Source organism: Panthera leo, chromosome C1 (genome assembly GCF_018350215.1).
Source record: "Panthera leo isolate Ple1 chromosome C1, P.leo_Ple1_pat1.1, whole genome shotgun sequence".
Taxonomy (NCBI): domain Eukaryota; kingdom Metazoa; phylum Chordata; class Mammalia; order Carnivora; family Felidae; genus Panthera; species Panthera leo.
This window is the reverse complement of record NC_056686.1, coordinates 11945439-11966310: the sequence shown is the minus strand read 5'-3', so window position 1 is coordinate 11966310 and position 20872 is coordinate 11945439. Positions and strand designations below refer to the sequence as shown.

Here is a 20872-nt window from a genome sequence, read left to right as displayed (position 1 = left end):
ATATATAATAATATAATAATGTAATATAAGTATATAATAATTATATATTTTGTACTATATGCTAACTAACGTGGCTGCAAATTAAAATTAATTAATTAATTAAAGAGGTCCACAACAAAATTGATCACTTCTAGGTAAGCAATGTAGATAGAAAACAATTGAAAATAAGTACACTAAAAATCTTAGCCATAAAAAAAAGAAAGAGGGCTACTATTAAATAAATCTGGCATATCCATTCAATGGAATACTCCGTAACCAAGAAAAATGCATCAGCTATTCAGAGCTTAAGAGGGAGCGACCTTGAAGTTATAACTATTAGGTGAAGAAAGTATCTTCAAGAACTCAAAGACAAAATTCTACCAAAAGTATAGAACAAGGAGGGGGGCAGAAAAGAGAGAGAGTGAGAGAGATCTGCTATATTTCTTGTATAAAATAAGGCTGGCAGGTCATGTAGGAAACTGGGAGGGAAGCATCTGGGCCAGAAAGGCGAGGGAGACTTTTCACTGTACACCCTTTTGAAATTTGAATTTTGTGAATATGTAAGTTATTCAAAAGTAAAATAATTAAATTTTTAAATGCTAAATAAAAATAATACATATTTGGGGCAACTGGCTGGCCTAGTCTGTAGAACATGCAGCCCTTGATCTTGGTGTCCTGAGTTCAAATCCCACGTTGGGCAAAGAGCTTAAAATATATATATATTACATTATACATATATATGTTATATATATTATATATATGTTATATATATATATATAATATTATATATATATATGTATTATATGTATATATATTATATACACACACATATATATATATTTTTAGTATATCAGGCTAAATCCTTTCCTTTCCTGAATCAACTATACCACTAGGTGCCTAATACTAAGGAGAGGAAGTGCCTCATAGAAGAATTCCAGTTAATACACGAAGAAGTGACAGAATGGGACATTCATGATTTGGTGACCCCTGATGAGTGTCTGAGTCTCGGCACTGAGCATCAAGGGCCTCCAATGTACACAAAGAGAGGCACCCAGGCATTGGGGTTTCCTAATAGAAGAGCACACAGCACTTAGGAAGAAGTCTTGTTTAAAAAAAACCAAAAAACAAAAACCTGAACCTGAATCTGATCAAGGCTTAGATCCAACATCCAATTTACAAGAAATACAAGGGACAAAGGTATTAAACACCACCTCAGAATCTAGACTATGGGAATCGCTCAGGACAACTGTCCCAGTTTCCTAAACAAATAAATGAAAAGACTTAAGAGGCAAGTCAGCCAATCACATTTGGTGAGCATCTATGATGGGTCCTGATTCCAACAAATTATAAACACAAAAAGTGAAGCAAAACCATCTGTGACACTGATGAGCCAATTAGAAATTTGGACACTGAATACCTGATGACTTAAAAAAAAATCATCTGGGGTGCCTGGGTGGCTCAGCTGGTTAAGCGTCCGACTTTGGCTCAGATCACGATCTTGCAGTTTGTGGGTTCGAGCCCCACGTCGGGCTCTGTGTTGACAACTCAGAGCCTGGAGCCTGCTTCAGATTCTGTATCTCCCTCTCTCTCTGCCCCTCCCCTGCTCATGCTCTGTCTGTCTCTCTCTCAAAAATAAATAAACATTAAAAACATTTTTTAAATCAAAAAACAAATTTGAAAAAAAGAAGCTTTAACAAAAGATCATCAAATAAATAATTAAATAAAATTGTAACGCGAAAAAAGAAAGGAACTACTCTGCCTGTCTCAGCTCTCCCTGCCACCTCACTTGCTCAAAGATCAAGCAGGACCGAGCTCCCCTGCTGACATGGGCCTTTGAGGCTCTCCCAACCTGACCTCCCTTCCCCTGCCTTTTGTTCCAGACCCACTGGCTGCCATTTCCTCCTACCTCCGAGCCTTTGCTCACGCTCTTTCTTCTGCTTGGAGTGCCCCTGTCTCTGGTGGTTAAAATCCTACCCAGCCCTTGAGGTCGGTGCCAGTTCCACCTCGTCTATGAAGTGTTTCTCTGACCTCCCCAACCCTCCCAACCTTCTGAGCATCTGGGATAGTCTCTCTGCTCTGTTCACTCACCACTCACTTCCTCGGTCTAGAATTTGGGGGGTCCGTATCTTTTCATCACTAGAGCTTGTGAGGTCTTGTGGCAGAAGCTGCACATTCTAGCAGATTAAAAGCAGGAGCTGTAAATCCTGACTAGGCCACTTACTTACTGCTGTGTGACCTTGGGGAGGTCACTCTACCTCTCTGAGCCTCAGTGCCCTCATCTGTGAAGCGGGGAGTATCACAGCTCCTACCTCCTGGGGCCCTGTCCATATCAGAAGACACGAAACGGCCAAAGAGCCTAGCTCAGAGCAAACACCTAGTACCTGCTGACTGCCATGACGGTGGTAGGAATTAACTATTACTAGTTGTCTCTGCATCTCTACAGGGCCTGGCACACAGTAGGTGTGTTCGGTTGGACTAAAGTTCAACTGCGGAGTTGAATTCAATTTAAAAAGCGGGGCTGTCTCCAGCGGCTGCAGCGTCTCCCCAGGCCGCCCCTCCGCCAGCCGGGCCTCACCTCTCGGTGGACATCTTCACCTCGCTGGCCAGCCGACGGAGCCCCACAACCTGCCTCCAGAGGAGGAGCAGGCGGCTGTGCTCGTTGCTGATGTAGGTGTTGAAGGACTGGAGGGAAGGCGGGCTGAGTGAGGGCCGGCCCCGCCTCCTCCCGGCCCCGCCCCGGCCCCGCCCCCTCCCCAGCTCCGCCTCCTCCCCCAACTCCAACCATCGCGGGAGACCCGGTCGTCGGTCCGGGGAAGCGGGTCTTCCCCTGGGCCCGCGCCCGGCCTGCGCGCACCGCGCAGGCTCTCAAGCCTCCCTCTCGCACAGGGAACGGGTTGCAACGCCTCCACGGGCTGCGGCTGCACGAGGCAGCGCAAAAGGCAGAAAGTGCTGGAGCTAGACCTAGGTTTGCATCCCCGCTGCCAGCTGCATGACCGTGGGCGGATGACTTAACTTCTCTTTAAAATGAGGATGACAGCACCTACCACACACAGTTATTAGGGGGAACAGAAGAGAAAATGCATGCCAGGCATGTCGTGTAGGCTAAGCAAGGCCAGCTATTACGACGACAAACTGTTTACCTCTCCTAAAAGGCTCATGGGCCAGCAGGCCGTCCCTCTCTCTCTCCCTCTCCCCTCGGCTCCTTAGTCCTCACGACTCTACGGTGGCCCTTCCCCGCCGGCCAGCCTGGGACCCCGAGGCCCCAGTGGCCTCCCAGGAGCCCCGCGCCCACCTCCTCCTCACGCCTCCACGCCGCCTCCCGCTGCTCCAGCTCCTTACGGCTGCGTGTCCAGTCAGAAGTCACCTTGCGGATGTCCTCACTCAGAGCCTGGTTGGCCGAGTTCGCCTGGTCCAGCTGCTCTCGGAGCATGGAGTTCACCTGGGCCAGGCTGGAACTCCTGGGGGGGGGGGGGGGGCGGGGCATGAAAGGGACCGGTGGGCACATGGCAGGAGAGGCCAGCCCCACCAGCTAGCCTCCCTCCCTACCACGCCCCACCTCTGCTGCTCCTCCTCTAGGCGGATGAGGGCGCTCTCGAGGTCATGGCTGTGTTCTGTGTCCTGGGGGGAAGAAGTGGGGCATCAGCCTGGGCAAGTAGAGGGAAGGGACCGCCTCGCGCCCCGCCCCCCCCGACGCCGGCACCCACCCTCAGCCGCTGCCGCTCCAGCTCTGTAGATCTCTCTAGAAGCTGTTGCTCCAGCTCCGAGCACTTCTTCTTGTACTGCAGGGTCTGCGGGTGGGTGGGGAGTGGAAGGTTAGCCCCAGGGGCTGGGGACAGGGCAAAGCGAGCACACGGGGGACAGGAGCAGGAGTGGGTAGCCCTGACCTTGGCCTGCAGCCGCTGCACAAGCTGGGCCTGCCGCTGCTGGCCTTCCTGGTAGGCCTGCAGCTTGCGCCGGTAGGAGGCCTGCTCCTCCTGCAGCTGCCTCCGCAGCTCCACGCTCTGCCGGACCAGCCCCGTGGGCTCCTGCGTTTCTGGCTCCCCAGACTCCAGCCGCACAGCCTGCTCCAGCTGCAGGGAAGGTGCCTGGGTGAGAGGCGCAGGCCTCTCGGGAAAGCAGGCCCAGAGCTCTGCAGAGGGTGCCAGGCTGGGCCCAGACCCACAATGCCTTGCAGGCATAGATGGGCAAGCCCGGGATGTGATGGCGCGCGTGCACAGGGTAACGCCGCTGTGCGTGGACACAGGCTGAACATGCATCGACACACAGGCAAGGCGTGGATGGACACATGCAGGTGGGCCCAGGAACATTTGCATGCAAAACACAAAGTTGCACCCAGAGATAAACATTACAGCCTCCGTGCACCGTGCACAGTGAGCCTCTCCGCCAAACACCTAACCCGCGGCGGTTGATTATTAGCTCCATGCCTATGTCTCCCCACCACCACCCAAAGCGTGCTCAGGAAAACCTGGATTTCTGTTCCCCGCTGTATCTTAGACCCAGAGGAGTGGCAGTGGCATGTTTGTGGAGATCATGAATTAATCGCATGAGCAAATGTGAATGCATTCAAGCAGAAGCAAAAATATACACGTGCGTATCTGAGCTTAGAGACATGCACACACATAAGGACAGGGGCGGTCTCAAACATCCCCAGGGTGACAGAGGTGAAGTCCCCACCCCACCCCTACCCCCACCCCGACACGCACACAGTGCTCTCTCTGTAAGAGGCACAAACTCTCTAACATAAGGCACGCTTCTTGCACGCTTATTAATACCGTCTCGTCTCGGCCCCAAGTTACCCCCACCTCCCACCTTGCGGGAAGCTGCCGTCAGCACCCTGCTCCACCCCCAGGCAGCTGGCAGCCCCTTCTTTGTCAGAGCCCGTGAGCACAGGCAGTGCCCCACTCTGGCTGAGCCTCCTAACCCCTTAGGCACCTGCTGGCCCCGGGAGGCCCAGCAGCCTCCTCAAGCTTTGGGGGAAGGGAGGAGGGAATGGGCAGTTGGGGGCGAGCAGGACTGAGAGAAGAGGGACACTCGTCAGGGAGAATCAAGGGGAAGACAGCCCAGCCCAGCTGACTCCGGCCCAGGCCCACACTCACCATCCACCTCCCCACTGCCTGCGCTGCTAGCCCAGGCCCGGCATTCGCGTGGGTTCCAAAGCTTCCAGGGTTATTTGCCCTGGCTAAATAAAAGGCCCAGACCAGGCTAGCCCTCCGGGCCTATGTTCACACCCAGGACACCCAGGGGCCGCTCAGCCACGGACCACTGTGCTGGGGCAGGGCGACAGTGGCCACTGGGGTGCCCCCCATAAAGAGGAGCCGGTGGGGACTTCTTGGGGGCTTCTGCCTGGAAGGCAGGCTGCAGGCCCGTGACCAGGGTCTGCCTGGAGCCTACCTAAGGCAGGTGACAGGCAGACTGTTTACATCTCAGCGCAGTGAGATACTATGTGTATCTGGCGGCGGCTGGGTGCGTTTTGGCATTTGTCTCCATAAGGGACCCCGTGTATCTCTGTGTCCAGGCCTTCAGGGGGACCTCCGCGAGGAGGCCTCTGGGGTCACAGGTCTCTGTTGCGGTGCAAGCACGGGGGTGCCCGTGTGTTCGTATGTTTTTATGTCTGCATGCAGGCCTGTACGTGGGTGGGGGGGGGGTCTGGGGCACGTGTCTGGGCTCCACGTGTGTCTGGGGCACGTGGATCAGCGACTCTAGGCCACGTGCAGGTACGCACGCCTTTGTCTGGCCGTGTGTGTCCGTGAGATGTGAGACCACGTGTCGTGTTGTCCGCAGGATGGTGCGTCTCGTCCGTGTGGCTGTGCGTCTGGGTGGTACGTGCTGTGAACGGGGGGGACTGTGCGGTGCCCGGCTGTCGGTGTGACTTATGCTGTGTCCGGTGACGAATCCGACGAATCTGAGCGCGTATCACCGCGGGGGACTCGTGTTTCCGTGTGACGTGTCTTGTGTGGGGTCCGATCGCGGCCTGTGCTCTGTGCGTTTTGCACACGGGGGCTGTTTGCTGCTGTGATGTGGAGGGGTTCAGGCCGTCGCTGGGTGCTCCGCCCGCTTCCCCAGTGCTCACAGCCAGACCAGGGCCACTCCCGGCCACACCTCACCCCTTTCCACAAACTTTACCCCTCACAAAACAGCCTTTCAGTTTTACTTGTAATTCAAAAGGGAAAGAGGCGGTCACCACGCTGAGGATGAAAGAAGTTTACTGTCTCCCCTAGCAACCCCTGCCCAACTACCCGCCCGTTCATTCACTCTGTCCAGGTTGCCATGGACACTGGGGGAGCCCAGGGGGTCTGTCCTGCGGAGCCCAGGGGATGTGGCCATGGCTTCCTTCCCATTCGCAGCTGCCTCGCCCAACACCTGCTCCACAGGGACAGGAAGATGGGGGGGCCTCCATAGGGACCGTGAGGTCCTCCTTGGAACCTGGGAAGTGGCCACTGGGAGCCTCTGCCTCAGTTTCTCTCCATGCGTCAACAGGACACAGACCTTGACCTTGCCTCCACTTGTTTTTCCCAGGGATGCTGCGGGGTTTAAAAGAGTGAACAACCTCACCGACTGGCTTCCAAAGCAGCCCGCATGTAACACTTATGGCCACCGGGGCAGGCCCCACCACCGGTCCCCTGGGAACAAGTGGGCAGCAGGGACAGAGTGCCACAGGACTACAGAGCCCTGGACCAGGGGTCTCAACCCAACTCCACCACTGACCTTGGGCCTATCATGCCCCTGCTCTGGGCCTATTTCCCCATCTGTAATAAAGTGATCTTCAGACTCTCACGTTCTCTGTGAGCCCACCCCCCAGGACAGGCTTTGAGGTCATTCGCACCCAAACCCTGCCTGCAGGTGGGGGCCTCGCTCACACCATCTCAGACAGACAAAAGTGAAACACCACGCCCCCTCTACATGCTATTCAGGGGCCTCCCCAGCCACGAGGGAATCTTCTAGACGAATACACCCCGCCCCCGCCACACACACACCCCAGCCTCTGACCTGCTGCAGCCCAGCCTCAGCAACATGTGTTAGCAGAAAAGAAGCCTGCCACCTCCCCCCCCACCTCTCCTTTTCTGCCCCTGCCCGCTTGGGGCACCGTGCTAGCCACACTATGAGTCAGAAGTTGGCATTTAAGAGACAGCCTCCGGGGACCTGGCATCGTGCCAGTGGCCAAAAGATGAGAGGGCTAAACTGGAAGAGGGCTGGCTCAAGGCCCCGTCACCACCAACAATGTGGGATTCGGGCCAGCTCACCCACCACACCTCCTGAAAACTCTGGGAAAAGTAGCTCTACACTGTCCCCGGAGCTGGGGCCACTATGGGCCCCCCACCCTGTTCCTCTGCATGTCCCAACACGTCGGGAGCCTGTCCAGGCAAGCAAATACCAGGACACTGGCGGACCTCACAACCACAGGCACGAACACATATCCCTCTTCCCAAAAGGAGTATGCATGCCCCCGCGTGGACAGGCCCAGCCCAGGGGTCCTCGGCTAACCTGTCTCTGCCTCCCGCACAGGGCGTTCTGGGCCAGCCTCAGTCTCTGGGCTCCAGTCTCTTTGTTACATCCAGAGGATCATGTCCGAGGTCCTTCCAGCTTTCCAACTGCCCCCTGGAACTCCCAGCCCAGTCGTCTCTTCCTACACCCAGAAAACAAACCTGCAATGCACATCTGGGGCTGGGGGTAGAGAGACCTAGCCTTCACCGGCTGTGGGACCCCAAGCACGGTGCTCTCCCTCTTAGAGCCTGTTAGTTCCTCTGCTACACAAGCAGCATCATGATCCCAAGCTTGGTGCATCAAACGTAAAGCACCCAGTAAGTGCCTGGCACACAGTAAGCACTCCATAAACAGTAGCTACGATTATGACTGTTATTACAACCCACACATCTCCCATCTAGATAGACACTCCTTCCCCCGTGCAACTCTCTCCCGAACTTGCAGCCATCAACTCCCTAGCGTCACCTCACAAGACTGGGGGCCCAAAGGAGACAGTGCTCCCGGCCCTGGCCCACAGCGACCCCCTGCCCCGGGAGCACCACAAGCCTGCAGCACAAGCCTGGGGAATGCGAATCCTGTCTGGACTTGAAGGCAAGCCTGGATTCTCTTTCCTTCCTTTGCTGGTCCTCAATCCCACGGGGGGTGGCAGCAAGTCTGTGGTGGCCCCAGAAGGCCTGCAGAATGCTGCCTGGGCCCCCTCCACCTGCCTGCCTCCGTGTTCAGCCGCCGCTGGGTGGGCCCCAAGAGCCCCACCCATGGGAGCACAGAGAGACGTCCAGACACTCGAGGGGTGGCAGGGGTCTCTAGGGGCCTTACTCTCTGTGCTCCCACCCCCGGTGTCACCCCTGGTGACAGGTACTCTCAAGCCCACATCATACTAGCCTCCCCAAGACAGAAAACAAACTGGGAGAGCACAGTGATTTTCTCGAGGCCACTCGCGTCGGCAGGGCCACAATCTACATCCGGCCCAGCCGGACCCCAGGCCCACCTTCGGCCCAGGGCACAGGCCTGGCCTGGCTGTCTCCCTGCCCTCGCATCAGGGGAGCATGGTGGCCCAGCTCTCGGCCCCCAGGCAGCACCCACCCTCTCGCTGACCGCGTTGTACTTGATGGCCAGCTCGTCACGCTCCGCCCGGCTCTGGGCCAGCAGGTCCTCCACGCGGGACAGCTCCTGCTGCAGCAGCTGGTTTTCCTCCTGCAGCGACAGCACTGATGCCATCTCCGCGGCCGGCAGCGGGGCTGGAGAGGGACAGCAGGCACATGGTTGGCTTCCTTCCCCCCCGCACCCCCAGGTCCACACCCTCCCACAATAGGTGCTCTACAAACATCACCGGGCAGGAAGAGGGACTGGGCCCCTGAGAGAGGACGTCAGCACCAGAGCATGCAAACAGAGATAAGAACAGGAAGGTGGGCAAAGAGACAGGCCTAGGGCTAGACTCAGAGCGGACCTAAACACCGCTGAAGGGTGGCCCCAGCGGGCCCAGAACGTGCTGGAGGGAGGCTCCGTCCAGCAATTCTAGCTCCTTCTTTCTCCAAGTATTACTCTTCTCTGGGCCTCAGTTTTGCTGATCTGTAACCTGGGTGGAATTGGTAAACAGGAGACCTACCAGGAGACCAGGAAGACCTCACTTAAGGGAAGGGCTTCATTGTAACCTCTGAAGCCAGGGCTTCAGATAGTATAGGTCATGTTGGGAGGAGGAGGAGGAACAGGAAGAGGGGGAAAAAGGGAGAAGTCGAAGTGTCCCCCCGCCCTGTGGGCTCCCCTTCCATCCCAGGAGAACTGGACACACGCCACAGGTCTCCAGGCTCTTTCAGCCTGAGGTGAGGGTTCTCTAAGTCTCTCCTTGCCTGGGGCTCCCAGGGGCCCCAACACCCCTGGTCGTCCCAAAGAGGTTGGACAAGGACTGTGGCGGAGCCCCGGAATCACCACCAAGGAGAGCTGCCCACACGCCAGCTGTAACTGAGTGTGCCCCCCCAGACTCTCAAACCACACAGGAGGTTGTGGACGGCACCCAGCAGGAGGAACAGGGGCCCATCAGCCTCTCTGCCCTGCTGGGGAATGGACAGGACCATCCCTGGGACTTCTGCAGAGCCCTGAGCTAAACTGAGCTGCCCTCCCCCTGTAATCTGGGGTTCAGCCAAGCTCACACCTTCCCTGGGAGAGAACGTAGTGTTTGGGTCTAAGTCTCTGCTGTGGGCTGCGGGTGGGGGTGCTCATCCCCACGGTCTCGCAGCGTCACATGGAGAACGACTCTGGGCAAACTATACCTCTGAGCCTCCATTTCCCCATCTGTAAAATGGGTCCCTCCATCACAGGGTTGTGCCCGCCTCACAGTGAGTATTTGAGAAATGGAAGCTGCAGTCATTCCTGTCATTACGGCCGTGGAAGAGGGGGATGTGAGAAGGGGTGAGGTGCAGGCAGGGGATGTGAGAAGGGGTGAGGTGTAGGCAGTGTCTGTGGGGGCGAATGAAGAGGGGCACCTTGGTTCTCAGGCTGGGAGAGGTTGCGGGTGATGATCTCCCTGATGCGGGCAGGTAGGCAGGCGAGCTGAGAGTCCTGGGCAGGGTCCTGCTCGCTCAGGCCCTTCTCCCGGCCTGCCCTCAGGACGCTGCTCTCCAGGGTCTGTGGAGGGGGAGAGAGAGAGTGTGAAGGGGACCGGGGGCCCTGGTCTCCCTGGCCTGGATGGGAGAGGAACAAAGTCCTGCTGCCCAAGATGTGGGGGCCCGTGAGACCCTCAGGAAGCCCCCATGCGGAGGGAAGCCTGGGAGCTACAATGGAAAAACGCCCCACGGGAGGGCACGCTTCAGTGCCTCCTGCCCCGGGAAGGAGGCCCCATGGAGGGCCAGAGAAGCGAACCAAACCGCATGGCTCACTCACAAAATCCATCGGGGCAGCACAGGGCTGGGGGCTCCAGTCCAGCTCCAACCCCACTGTGCTAGCAGATGTCACCTCAACCCTTAAATCTGGGAGCAGGGATCCCCTTTTCCCACAGGGCCCTGGGATAAGGGGGCCAAAGCAGTTTTGCTCTGAGCACCTCTGTACCCCCAGTCCGGCTGGGAGTTGCAAGCTGGGGCCCCCGTGCACCCTACCACCCACCCCTCCCACCCCATGACCCCAAGATGTACCTACCACTCATCCATTCCTGCTAGACCCATGCTCCCCTGCCCCGGACAGGGTGGGCACAGTCCTCGGGACCCACCTGGATAACCGTCTCCAGTGCCAGCTGGGCCTCCACCGATTCCTCCAGCCCCAAGCTCATGGAGGGGGAAGCTGTGGGCACCCCCCTCCAGGCCCTTCTCCAGGGCCCCAGAGACTAGCTCAGCTCTCCCACCCCACAGCCAGACCGCTGTGCTGAGCACAGGGCAGATTAGGCTTAAATCCGGCGGTGCCCCCCATGTGACCACCGAGGTGGGAGGGGTGAGGGAGGGGGAGGGGCTGGGGAAGGAGAAGAGGGGAGGGAAGAGAAGAAAGGGGAGGGATGAAGAGGGGGAGGGGAGGAAAGGGGGAAGAGGTGGGGGAGAAAGGGAAAGGCTGGAGAGAGGGAGGAGGAGGGACCTGAAGATGGGGGGGGTCCCCCCAACACACACACACACACACACACACACACACACACACACACACACACAGTCCACCCTCCCCAGCTGCTGGGTCCTAGAGCCCTCCAAGCCTAGGGGGCGGGGTCAGCATCAGGAGGCGGGAAAGGCTAGTCTTTTGAGACCTCCTTTGCTGACCCAGATGGGGATCACGTGACTTGCTAAGAATGTATTCAAAGGGTGCTGGGATGACGTTTTCCCACATCGGGTTCGGGGCAAAGATCGCAGGCTGTGGAATCGCCCACACCCCTTTGCCTCCATTCCCCTCTCCTCCCCCCGCCCCCCCCCCCCCCCCACACACACAGGCTGTGTGCCTCTGGGAAAGGAACTTTGCCTCTCTGAGCCTCACTGTCCTCTTGTAAGACGCGGATAATATCGGCTTCGATCTCATGGAGTTGTCTGGGAATTTAAACAAAAAACTGGGGTGTGCACAAAGAGTGTGTGACTCCGGCTCATACTAAGTATTTGATAAATATCGATTTCATTCCTTTGAAAATCCCAAATGTACAGTCCCTGTACCCCACGGCCAGAGGTCCACCCACCGCCTCCCACGGTTCCTGCCCTGTGGCAAGGAAGCTGCCTGCTGCAGTTCGGCCCGAAACTCCGGACTGAGCGGCAGATCTGGGGTCACATGGGAGTCCCAGCTCTGCCCCTCGTTGGCAGTATGACCTTGGACAAGGTACCTCTCTGAGCCTCAGTTTCCTCATCTCTAAAACGGGACTGAAAGACCTACTACGCAGAGTCACTGAGGATCGGGTGGGTTGAAAAGTATAAGGAGGTTAGAACCACATCGGGCACATAGCCAGCAAGGAGAGCCAGCAGTGGTGGGTCCTGTTTGCATGAGCATCACTCCTGCTACCTATGGGCCCCTCCGCCTCAGGGTGCCCTCTGCTCTACACACCATGTCCCACAGGAGTCATATTCGCATTATCTCATTAAATCCTCAACTCAACCCATTTCCCGATGAGAAAACCAAGGCTTAGAGAACTTAGGGCTCGTACCTGTTCAAAGTGACCCGCCACAGGGAAGCGGGAAGCCCAAAGCTCATGCCACTTGGCCCAGGCAGCCTCCCAATAAGTGCCCAAAGGCCAGGCATTTTCCCTTGAAGACTCTACCCCTGTGTCTAGGTCAGACCCAGGAATGCAGCAGGAACTGCAGAAATGCACATCAGTCAGGCTGGACCCCTCGCCCTCAACTAGGAGATCCGTTCTGCAAATGGAAAACCAGGAAACAGGGCACGCCAGGCCAAAAGATAAGCGCCACCGAGTTGCTGTGGCAACCAAGGCCAAATTTAGGCAAAAGTGAACTTGGCCAGGGGCAGAGAGCTGTCGCTACCAAACTCCGAGACTCCCATTTTCCCACCTCCAGACACCCTCCAGAAATCCCCTCCAGAGGCTGCACACCCAGAACCAGAGCAGGGGGCAGGCCACAGACACCCCTAGGCCAGGATCTCTGCCCCTGCTTGCCCGGCTTGGCAGAGAGGGGGCCCCAGATGTGCCTGATGAACTGAACGGAATTATTCTGTGCCTTCCCCCTAGCCAGTGCCCTAAGGGATAAGGAGAAGGGAGCAGGATGCCAGAACCCTGGGCACCGGAGGCCGCCTCGGCCCAGAGTTCTCCCCCTAGAGTCTGACTGGGTTCTCTAGATCCCAAGAAATCACATCTAAATCCTGTGTGTACGTGTCACTCTCCAATGTCCACAGCTTCCAATTCTCAAGACAACGAATTCCTCATTGGAAAAGTCTGGATGTTATAGCTTCGGCATCCAACTGCAATCTGGGCTATGCCTCCCCGCCAGCTGTGCGAGCTGAGCAGTGACTTCGCCTCGCTGAGCCTCAGTTTCCTTATCTGTAAAATGGGCTGATAATGGCACCTGCTTCTATCATGAGGCTTCAGTGAGGTGATCCACACTTAGCTGTGCGCTTGGATACGGTGTGGCAGACGCTTCCGTGTGTTAAGCAAAACGTATTTCCGATTCTTCTCCGGAAATGGGACTCCCTTGCAGTCAGCTACGGCCATGTGATCACATTCCGGCCAGGAGAATTAAGATAAAAAGAACGCAGACCTGGCCCATGCAAGAGCTCTCATGAGGAAACGCTTGTCTCCTTCCTTGTCCACCAACGGGAAGGCAATCGTGCTGAGGCCCTAGGGGACGCCAGAGCCACATGCTGGGAGGGTCTGGGTCTGTGGGTCACCACGGAGAAAGCCAAACACCACGGGGAAAGCCAAACACCCAACAGGACTTTTCATGAATGAGAAATAAGCTTCTGTTAAGCCTCTGAGATTTCAGAGTTTTGCTGTCACGTCAGCTGCTATTACCCTAATGATGACACATGCTGTTAAATAGTGGATAGTGTTGGGTCTTATTACCATTATCATTACCGCCCCTGATATTATTGGCTTGTCCCAGGACCCAATCTAGAACCTTGTTGCCTGGTACACGGTAGCATGCCATGACAAGACTAAGGCTCAGTGAAGTTAAATAAGTTGCTCAAAGTTACCCAGTAGGAACAGCTGAAGCCACATGTGAGACCCAGGCAGGCCTGGTTCCGGAGTTTTGAACAATAACAGCAATGGCTACTATGTGCCAGCCACCAGCCTAGGTCTCTGACGTGTGTCACATAAGCCACTGCCACCTTTTTGCCTGCACTGGGTCTCCCTGCCTCTCCTCTCGTCCCTCCATTCCAGTCTATTCTTTTTCTTTAAGTTTATTTATTTATTTTTGAGAGAGAGCGTGAGAGCGAGCACAAGAGAGCAGGGGAGAGAGAGAGGAAGAGAAAGAGAATCTCAAGCAGGCTCCCAACCATCAGCACAGAGCCCAATGCAGGGCTGGAACTCACAAACCGAGGGATCGTGACCTGAGCCGAAATCAAGAGTCGGACGCTCAGCCGATCGAGCCACCCAGGCGCCCCAATTCCAGCCTATTCTCACACAGTAGAGACCACATCCCTCTTCTGTTCAGTCCCACCCCTCCCCCAACACACACACGGCTTCCTATCACACTCAAAATTAAATAACAAAATTCAAGGTCCTGCCACAGCATTCGAGGCTTACCCGATCTGGGCCCTGGTCCACTTCTCCCACCTCATCATCCCCTTCTCTCTTGCCCCTGCTCATCCCACTCCAGCCACGCTGGCTTCCTTGAGTCTCAGCCATACGTATCAGGCATGCTCCCACCTCAGGACCGTTGCACCTGCCATTTTCCCTGCCTGCAATCCCTCTTTTACATGACTGGCTACTGCTTGTCAGCCAGATCTTGCCTCAAAAATATCACCTTCTGAAAGGGCTAATCCTGACACGAAGCTAAAGTGGTCCCTGCCGGTAGTCATTCACCATTTTCTCTAACATGTATGTGGTCTACCTCTTCCAAGGACAGGGATCGAGCCGGCCTTGTTCACTGCTACCTCCGCAGTGCCTAAGGCCCTGGGCTCCATGAACAGCTGTTGAATGAATGAATGCATGCACGCAAAGAAACAATAATACAGGAAACTAAATGAAAACATTTGAAAAAGAAACAGTCCCCCTGAACTTTGGTGGGGGGTCACATAGGGCAAGTCCTGGCCATATGATGTCACCCACAGACTGGAATTCCAGGCGGACCCCAGGGAACACATATCCAGCACCTGCTGTGTCCCTGGAGCTCAGGGTAAAAACCCGACAGTGTCCCCAACATGGGACTGAGTGGGAAGGGTGCCTAGTGTCCAAGGGCTGACCCTCATCCCCAGGGCTTGAGAGAAAGCCTGGGGGAGTCCTCTCCCTGAGCGAAGTCAGGCAAACCCTCAAGATCCAGGGGTTCCGACTCCTGAGGTCTTTCCTGAACCCTGCTTCTAAGGAGCCCGCCGGCCTGGCTATACAGCCTCGGGTCTGCTGCTAACACAGGACTTGTTTATTTATCGAGCACCTGCTGTGAGCTCAGCTAAGGAAAATAGCAAATCTCGGATGAAAACAGAAAGGTACCCTCATGGGCCCTCCCCCACGGTGTCCCAAGCTCCCAGACACGACCCAGCCCCAGAGGGAGCTGGCCTCTCGGGTTTGCATTAAAATCCGGAGCGAACCCGTTCAAAACGCCAACCCCAGGCCCCATGTTGAGAAACCCAAGGAGGGCCCAAATCCCTGCACAGGCCGTGCCATCGTGGGCAACCCTATTGACCGCTCCGGGCCTCGGTTTCCTTATCGGTAAAATGGGGCTACTTTGCGTTTTGCCGATCGCAGCGAGGGTGAAACGCCCTCCCGCGCGAGGAGGGCAGGGACGCTGCTGGGCCCACAGGAAGCCGCAGCCCGGGAGCCGCTGTTAGTGGCGACGGTCGGGAAGGGCCTCCCGCGGCGGCCCGGCCGGCGGAACGACGGGACCCGGGACGGGGGCGCCCCTCGGGGCCTCAGAACGCCGAGCCCCGCAGGCCGCCGCCGCCGCGCCCGGCCCCTGGCCCCCCAGAGTCCCGGCAGGGCTTGGAGCCGGGGACAGACAGGGCGCGTGCCCTGCCGGGGGGTGCGGGAACGCGGCGAGGGCGCGGGGTTTCTCCCGGGCCCGGGGACGCCGGCTCCGGCCCGCCCCCTGGCGCGCGCCCGCCTTCCCGCCCGCGCGCGCCGCCACCTCAGCCTCGCGGCCTCCGCCCGCCGCAGCGCGCGCCCGCGGCCTCCTACCTTCGCGCGCCGCCACCGCCACCGCCGCCGCCGAACGGGCCGGGCGGGGCGGGGCGGGGCCAGGGCAGGCCCGGGGGCGGTTCCGGGGGCGGGAACAGCGTCAGCGCCCGCCCCGCCCGCGTCCCCCCCGGGGCCTCGGAGGAAGGCGCGTCCCTGGGCCCGGGCGCGGCGGCGGCGGCGGCACAAAGGGTGCCGCGCGCTCGGTCTGTTGAGCGCTTGCTGGTGGCGGGTACTGGCTTGAGGGCTTTTCCAACACGGTCGCATTGACTGTTCCTGACGACCCGGCCAGCGGGGATTATTGGCTCCTTTTGCGTAACGGGAAGCTGTAGACGAAGCTGCAAGGTGGCAGAGCGGAATCCGAGCCCACTCCCAGCTGCGGAGTCCGCCGCGGTCTCGCTTGTGTTCACTGGCCACGACTTAAGGGTCTAAAACTCTTAAGCTCTGGCCTCCGCCCATCGCCCCACCAGACTGAGGGGGCATTCCCTGCCCTGCCCGCCCGCACCTTGGAGCACCCGGTAATTGTACTGAGGCTTCGCTGACTCCACAGGCAGGAGAACATTTTCTGATTGTCCTGCTAATCGTGCCTGAGGCATTCTGGCCTCGGTTTGTTCATCTGTGAAATGGTGGAAACCCATCTGCCGCCCACTTCTCACAAAATCATGTCTTCCCCAAATGGGATAGGGATCAGACCATAGAGGAAACTATGTTTTTTATAGATAGATAATAGATAGATAGATGCCCTTTTTCTTTAAAACATTTTTAAAAAATTTTGTGTGTGTTTATTTTTGAGAGAGAGAGAGAGAGAGAGAGAGAGAGAGAGAGAGAGAGCAGGAGAGGGGCAGAGAGAGAGGGAGACACAGAATCCAAAGCAGGTTCCAGGCTCCGAGTTGTCAGCACAGAGCCCGACGTGGGGCTCGAACTCACAGACTTGGAGATCATGACCTGAGCTGAAGTCAGACGCTTAACCCACTGAGCCACGCAGGCGCCCCTAAAAAATTTTTTTTAATGTTTATTTTTGAGAGAGAGACAGAGCATGAGTGGGGGAGAGGCAGGGAGAGCAGGAGACCCAGGACGTGAAGCAGGCTCCAGGCTCCTCACTGTCAGCACAGAGCACGAGGCAGGGTCACACACACAAACCGTGAGATCCTGGCCTGAGCCGAAGTCAGATGCTCAAAGGACTGAGCCACCCAGGCGCTCCCCACCCCCTTTTTAAAAAAGTAATGTCTATACCCAACGTGGGGCCGAGCGGACAAACCCAGGATCAACAGTCGCATGCTCCCTCCATGGACTGAGCCAGCCAGGTGCCGAGGAAATCATGCTTTGCAAAGTGATAGGTCATTTCTATTGTAACAAGAAGTTAGATTCTGTCCGCCCACTGGGCCTCAATCTCCCTCTGTTCTCCAAAGCACTGAATCAAATCATCCATTTTCAAAGGAGGAAGCAGGTCTGAATCTCTAGGGCTGCGAGGGGGGCGTGCTTTGTCTGAAAAAGCATGTTTAATTTTATATTTGGAAAATAGAAAATACCCAGAAAGAAAAGAAGGCCTATGGCTGGGTATAGATGGGTAGGAAGGGGTGAATGGGAGTTTCATCTTTGTCGAAGAGCCTGGGTTTTACATCTGAGAACCCACGCTTGAGGCTGCAAACGTGGCCTACAGGCTCTGCCAACCTGGGATGGCACAGGCAAGGCTGCAGCCTGGGGCGCCTGGGCGTTCCAGTCAGTTAAGCATCTGATTCTTGATTAAGGCTCAGGTCACGATCTCATGGTTCATGAGTTCGAACCCCACGACAGGCCCTATGCTGACAGTGTGGAGCCTGCTTGGGATTCTCGCTCTCTGCCTCTCCCCCATCTCCAAAATAAATGAAAACTGGGGTGGGGGGGGGGTGGGGGGTGGGAAAAGGCCATAACCTGGGCCAAGGCTGAGAGCTATTGGTCAAGAAAGGTTTGGGTCAATCCCCAGAGTCTGGGGAAGGGGAGGAGGAGCTGCAAAATTGGGAGAAGGGCACAATTTCCCAAGAAGGGGTGGCTGACCTCCGCCAGTAAGCACAGCTGGCCCCAGGTGCCCCAGGATGGTACAGATCTCTGTCACCCTGTCTGGACTCCCCAGACTTGCTGGGTTCCTACTAGGCCCTGACAGGCTCACGGACTCACCAGTCCATTCCCGATCCCATCCCTGCAGAGCCCTCCGTCCAGAGTGCTCCTCAAGCACCAGGGTCTGGGTTCAGGCCCCCATCCCTGCCCCTCCCTCCAGCCGACCTGCCCGTTGCCGCCTCCACCAGGCCTGCCTTGGTTACCAGTACCTGCACCCCGGAGGCAGCCTACACTGGCTGCATACCACACTGTGCTGCCTGCTTCCGCTTAGATTCTCTCACTTCATCCTCAGTCCCCTCTGAACAGTCTGTGAAACAGGATCTAGGCTGCAAAGCAGGTCCTAGGGTTGTTTCTATTTTACAGATAAAGAAACGGGACGCTCAGAGAGGTACAGTCACTTGCCCAAGGATACGCACCAGGGAGTTCAGTGCCTTTCAATCTCATGTTCTTTCCCCTATACCACACTACCTCATGTGAGACTTTGGGAGGGACAGCAAACACAGCGACTCTCTCCTGACCCTCTTACCCCCAGAGCCCATAGGAGCCTGCTGCGGGCAATCACATACTTACCCCGGCCTCCGCAGGAGGCCTCTGGCTCCCCTCTCTGTGAAGAGGCCGGGTCCCCTTCTGTGCTGAACCAGGGACTCTGCTCAGTTCAGCCCAGCCCGTGGTCATTTGAATCCCCAGAGCTGCTGCCCACTCTCCCGGCCCTATACCTAGATGGTGCTCAGCCCAGTGACCCCAAGACCAGCCACCAGAAGGGAATTGTGCCAGGGCCTCACCTGCTCACTGCAGAGGGCTCTAAATCTGCAATTCAGGTAACTGAAAAACAAGTGACTGACTGGAATTACCACCCCAGGGTTGCTAGGGCCAAATGCCTGCCAAATCCCGGTGCTAGGCTGGGTTGGACTCTGACCACCGTCAGCAAAACCACATTCACCAGGAGGCGTAGAGGACAGGCGTTCTGATTAATTGGATCCACTGGGTATCTTATTAAGGTGTGTTATTTATTTTAATGTCTATTTTTGAGAGAGAGCGAGCGAGCACAAGCAGGGGAGGGGCAGAGAGGGAGACACAGTATCTGAAGCAGACTCCAGGCTCTGAGCTGTCAGCACAGAGCCTGATGCAGAGCTTGAACTCAGGACCCGTGAGATCATGACCTGAGCCGAAGTCGGAGCCACCCAGGCGCCCCCGAGACTCCCACTTGAAACACACTTTGCTCACTTCTTATATTAGTCATCTATTGCTGCATTGATAGGATTACCACAAATTTAACAGCTTAAAACATTTACTGGCTCAGTTGCTCTGGGTCCAGAGTCTGAGCCCAGCTTCACCGGGTCCTCTGCAGTCAAGGTTTGGCCGGGGCTGGTGCTCATCTAAATGACCAACTGGGGAAGGACCAGATTCCTAGCTCACGTAGTTTGGGCAAGCGCTCTGTTTCTTGCAGACTTGTCGGACCAGGAGTTCTGGTCTCCTGTTAGCTGCCAGCCAGGGGCTGCCCTCAGTTCCTTGCGTCTTCGACACTCTGACGAGGGCAGCACACACGTGGCCACTTGCTTCTCTAAAGCCAGTGAGAGGGGATCTCAGCCAAGTCAGATGCTGTCATGTTCTGTGACTTAATCACGGAAGCAACATCTCGTCACCTTTGCCTTATTGTATTGCTTGGAAGAAACGGGTCTGGCCTACGTCAAAGGAGGGGATTACGCGAGGTGTGCACGCACGGTGGGGGTAATCATGGGGGCCACCTTTGTGGGTCCGGGCATTCGGATCCCCCAGCTCCGCAGAGTAGAGCCCAGGCCTGACGTTCCCCACCCCCAACCAATCTGGAAGCCCTGGTCAGGCGTCTAATTGAAGAGATGCCTGGTTTGGTATTGGGGGTTTTCCTGGGGACCCTGGCCCCATAGCAGGTTTTCTCCAGCCAGGATTCCAGTAGGTGATGGGAGAACACCAAACTGTTTCTCGCCCCACCCCTACCCGCCACAGATCCGTCAAGGTGTTTTTCAGGTAAGATCCTTGATGGCTGCTTCGCCAGCGGCCTCGCCACCCCCGTTATGAGTAATGGTTCCGGGCAAGTTATCGGATTCTCGGCAAAGGTCATTAAGGCCAAACTATGAGATGGGCGCCTCCTAATGCTTCTTTTTTTTTTTAAATTTTTTTTTTTCAACGTTTTTAATTTATTTTTGGGACAGAGAGAGACAGAGCATGAATGGGGGAGGGGCAGAGAGAGAGGGAGACACAGAATCGGAAACAGGCTCCAGGCTCCGAGCCATCAGCCCAGAGCCTGACGCGGGGCTCGAACTCACGGACCGCGAGATCGTGACCTGGCTGAAGTCGGACGCTTAACCGACTGCGCCACCCAGGCGCCCCTTCCTAATGCTTCTATGTCTCCTCTGAGTGACACCTGGGGTAAGGAAGGAGCCCGCGGTCACACACCTAACCAGGAGAGAGACTAGCTCCAAAGCCAAGGTCCACCTCCAGAACCCAAGCGCCCACCTCCAAGGGGAGGTACTTCCAACTCAAGGGTTCTTTCAAGTGTAAGCTTCCTCCCTTCCAGCCACCAGATGCTTCAGAAGAAAACAGATGGGACGTAAGAGAGACCCAAAGTTCTGAGATTCCTTTGATGCGAATTCCTTACTCTTACTCAAAGGGCACAGGACCCTCAATTCTAATTTTCTATGTCCTCCCCCCCTTACCTGGTTTATTAGCCAGAGCAGCTGTTTCTTTCCATCAATAACAACAAAATCTGCAGCTTTCCTACCAAACCCTCAGGCACGGGAAGTGCCGTGGCCTTTTCTTTTTGGCCTCTGCGTGCCCGTACACCCTTACCATCTCGGGAGATGCTTCCACGGTGAGGTCTCGGTGGGAGGCAGGGGCCCTCCCTCCCACCTTACAAGGCAAGGAGCCCAAACATCCCAGAATGGCAAAAAGACTGTGCCTTTCTAGGCGCACGGGAGAGGAGTTACTGGTTTCCTTAGGGCAAGAGGATCGAATTCTCTCATTGTGGCTAATCTGACACCTTGACATGAGACTTTGATCTGGACACGTGACCAGTGGTGAGAGGTGGCTGTGAGTCTAGCTGTGGCATCC

General features: G+C 56.4%; 1 protein-coding gene across 4 annotated transcripts in view; it reads right to left on the bottom strand.

Moving 5' to 3' along the window:
- The window catches only part of CROCC (ciliary rootlet coiled-coil, rootletin), a 45585-nt gene extending 34731 nt beyond the window's left edge, over positions 1-10854 (bottom strand). For 2 of the 4 annotated variants that reach the window (XM_042950991.1, XM_042950992.1), the window contains exons 1-7: positions 9942-10454; positions 8545-8699; positions 3864-4049; positions 3684-3767; positions 3536-3597; positions 3272-3437; positions 2555-2661 (exon numbers count right to left, since the gene is read on the bottom strand). In XM_042950991.1, the coding sequence (XP_042806925.1) occupies positions 2555-2661; positions 3272-3437; positions 3536-3597; positions 3684-3767; positions 3864-4049; positions 8545-8699; positions 9942-10347 (1166 nt within the window). In that variant the 5' untranslated portion in view covers positions 10348-10454. Of the gene's footprint in view, positions 1-2554; positions 2662-3271; positions 3438-3535; positions 3598-3683; positions 3768-3863; positions 4050-8544; positions 8700-9941; positions 10455-10660 lie in introns of those variants that run through there. The other 2 variants (XM_042950994.1, XM_042950993.1) reach the window with 2 other exon arrangements.
- Positions 10855-20872: the final 10018 nt, after the last annotated feature.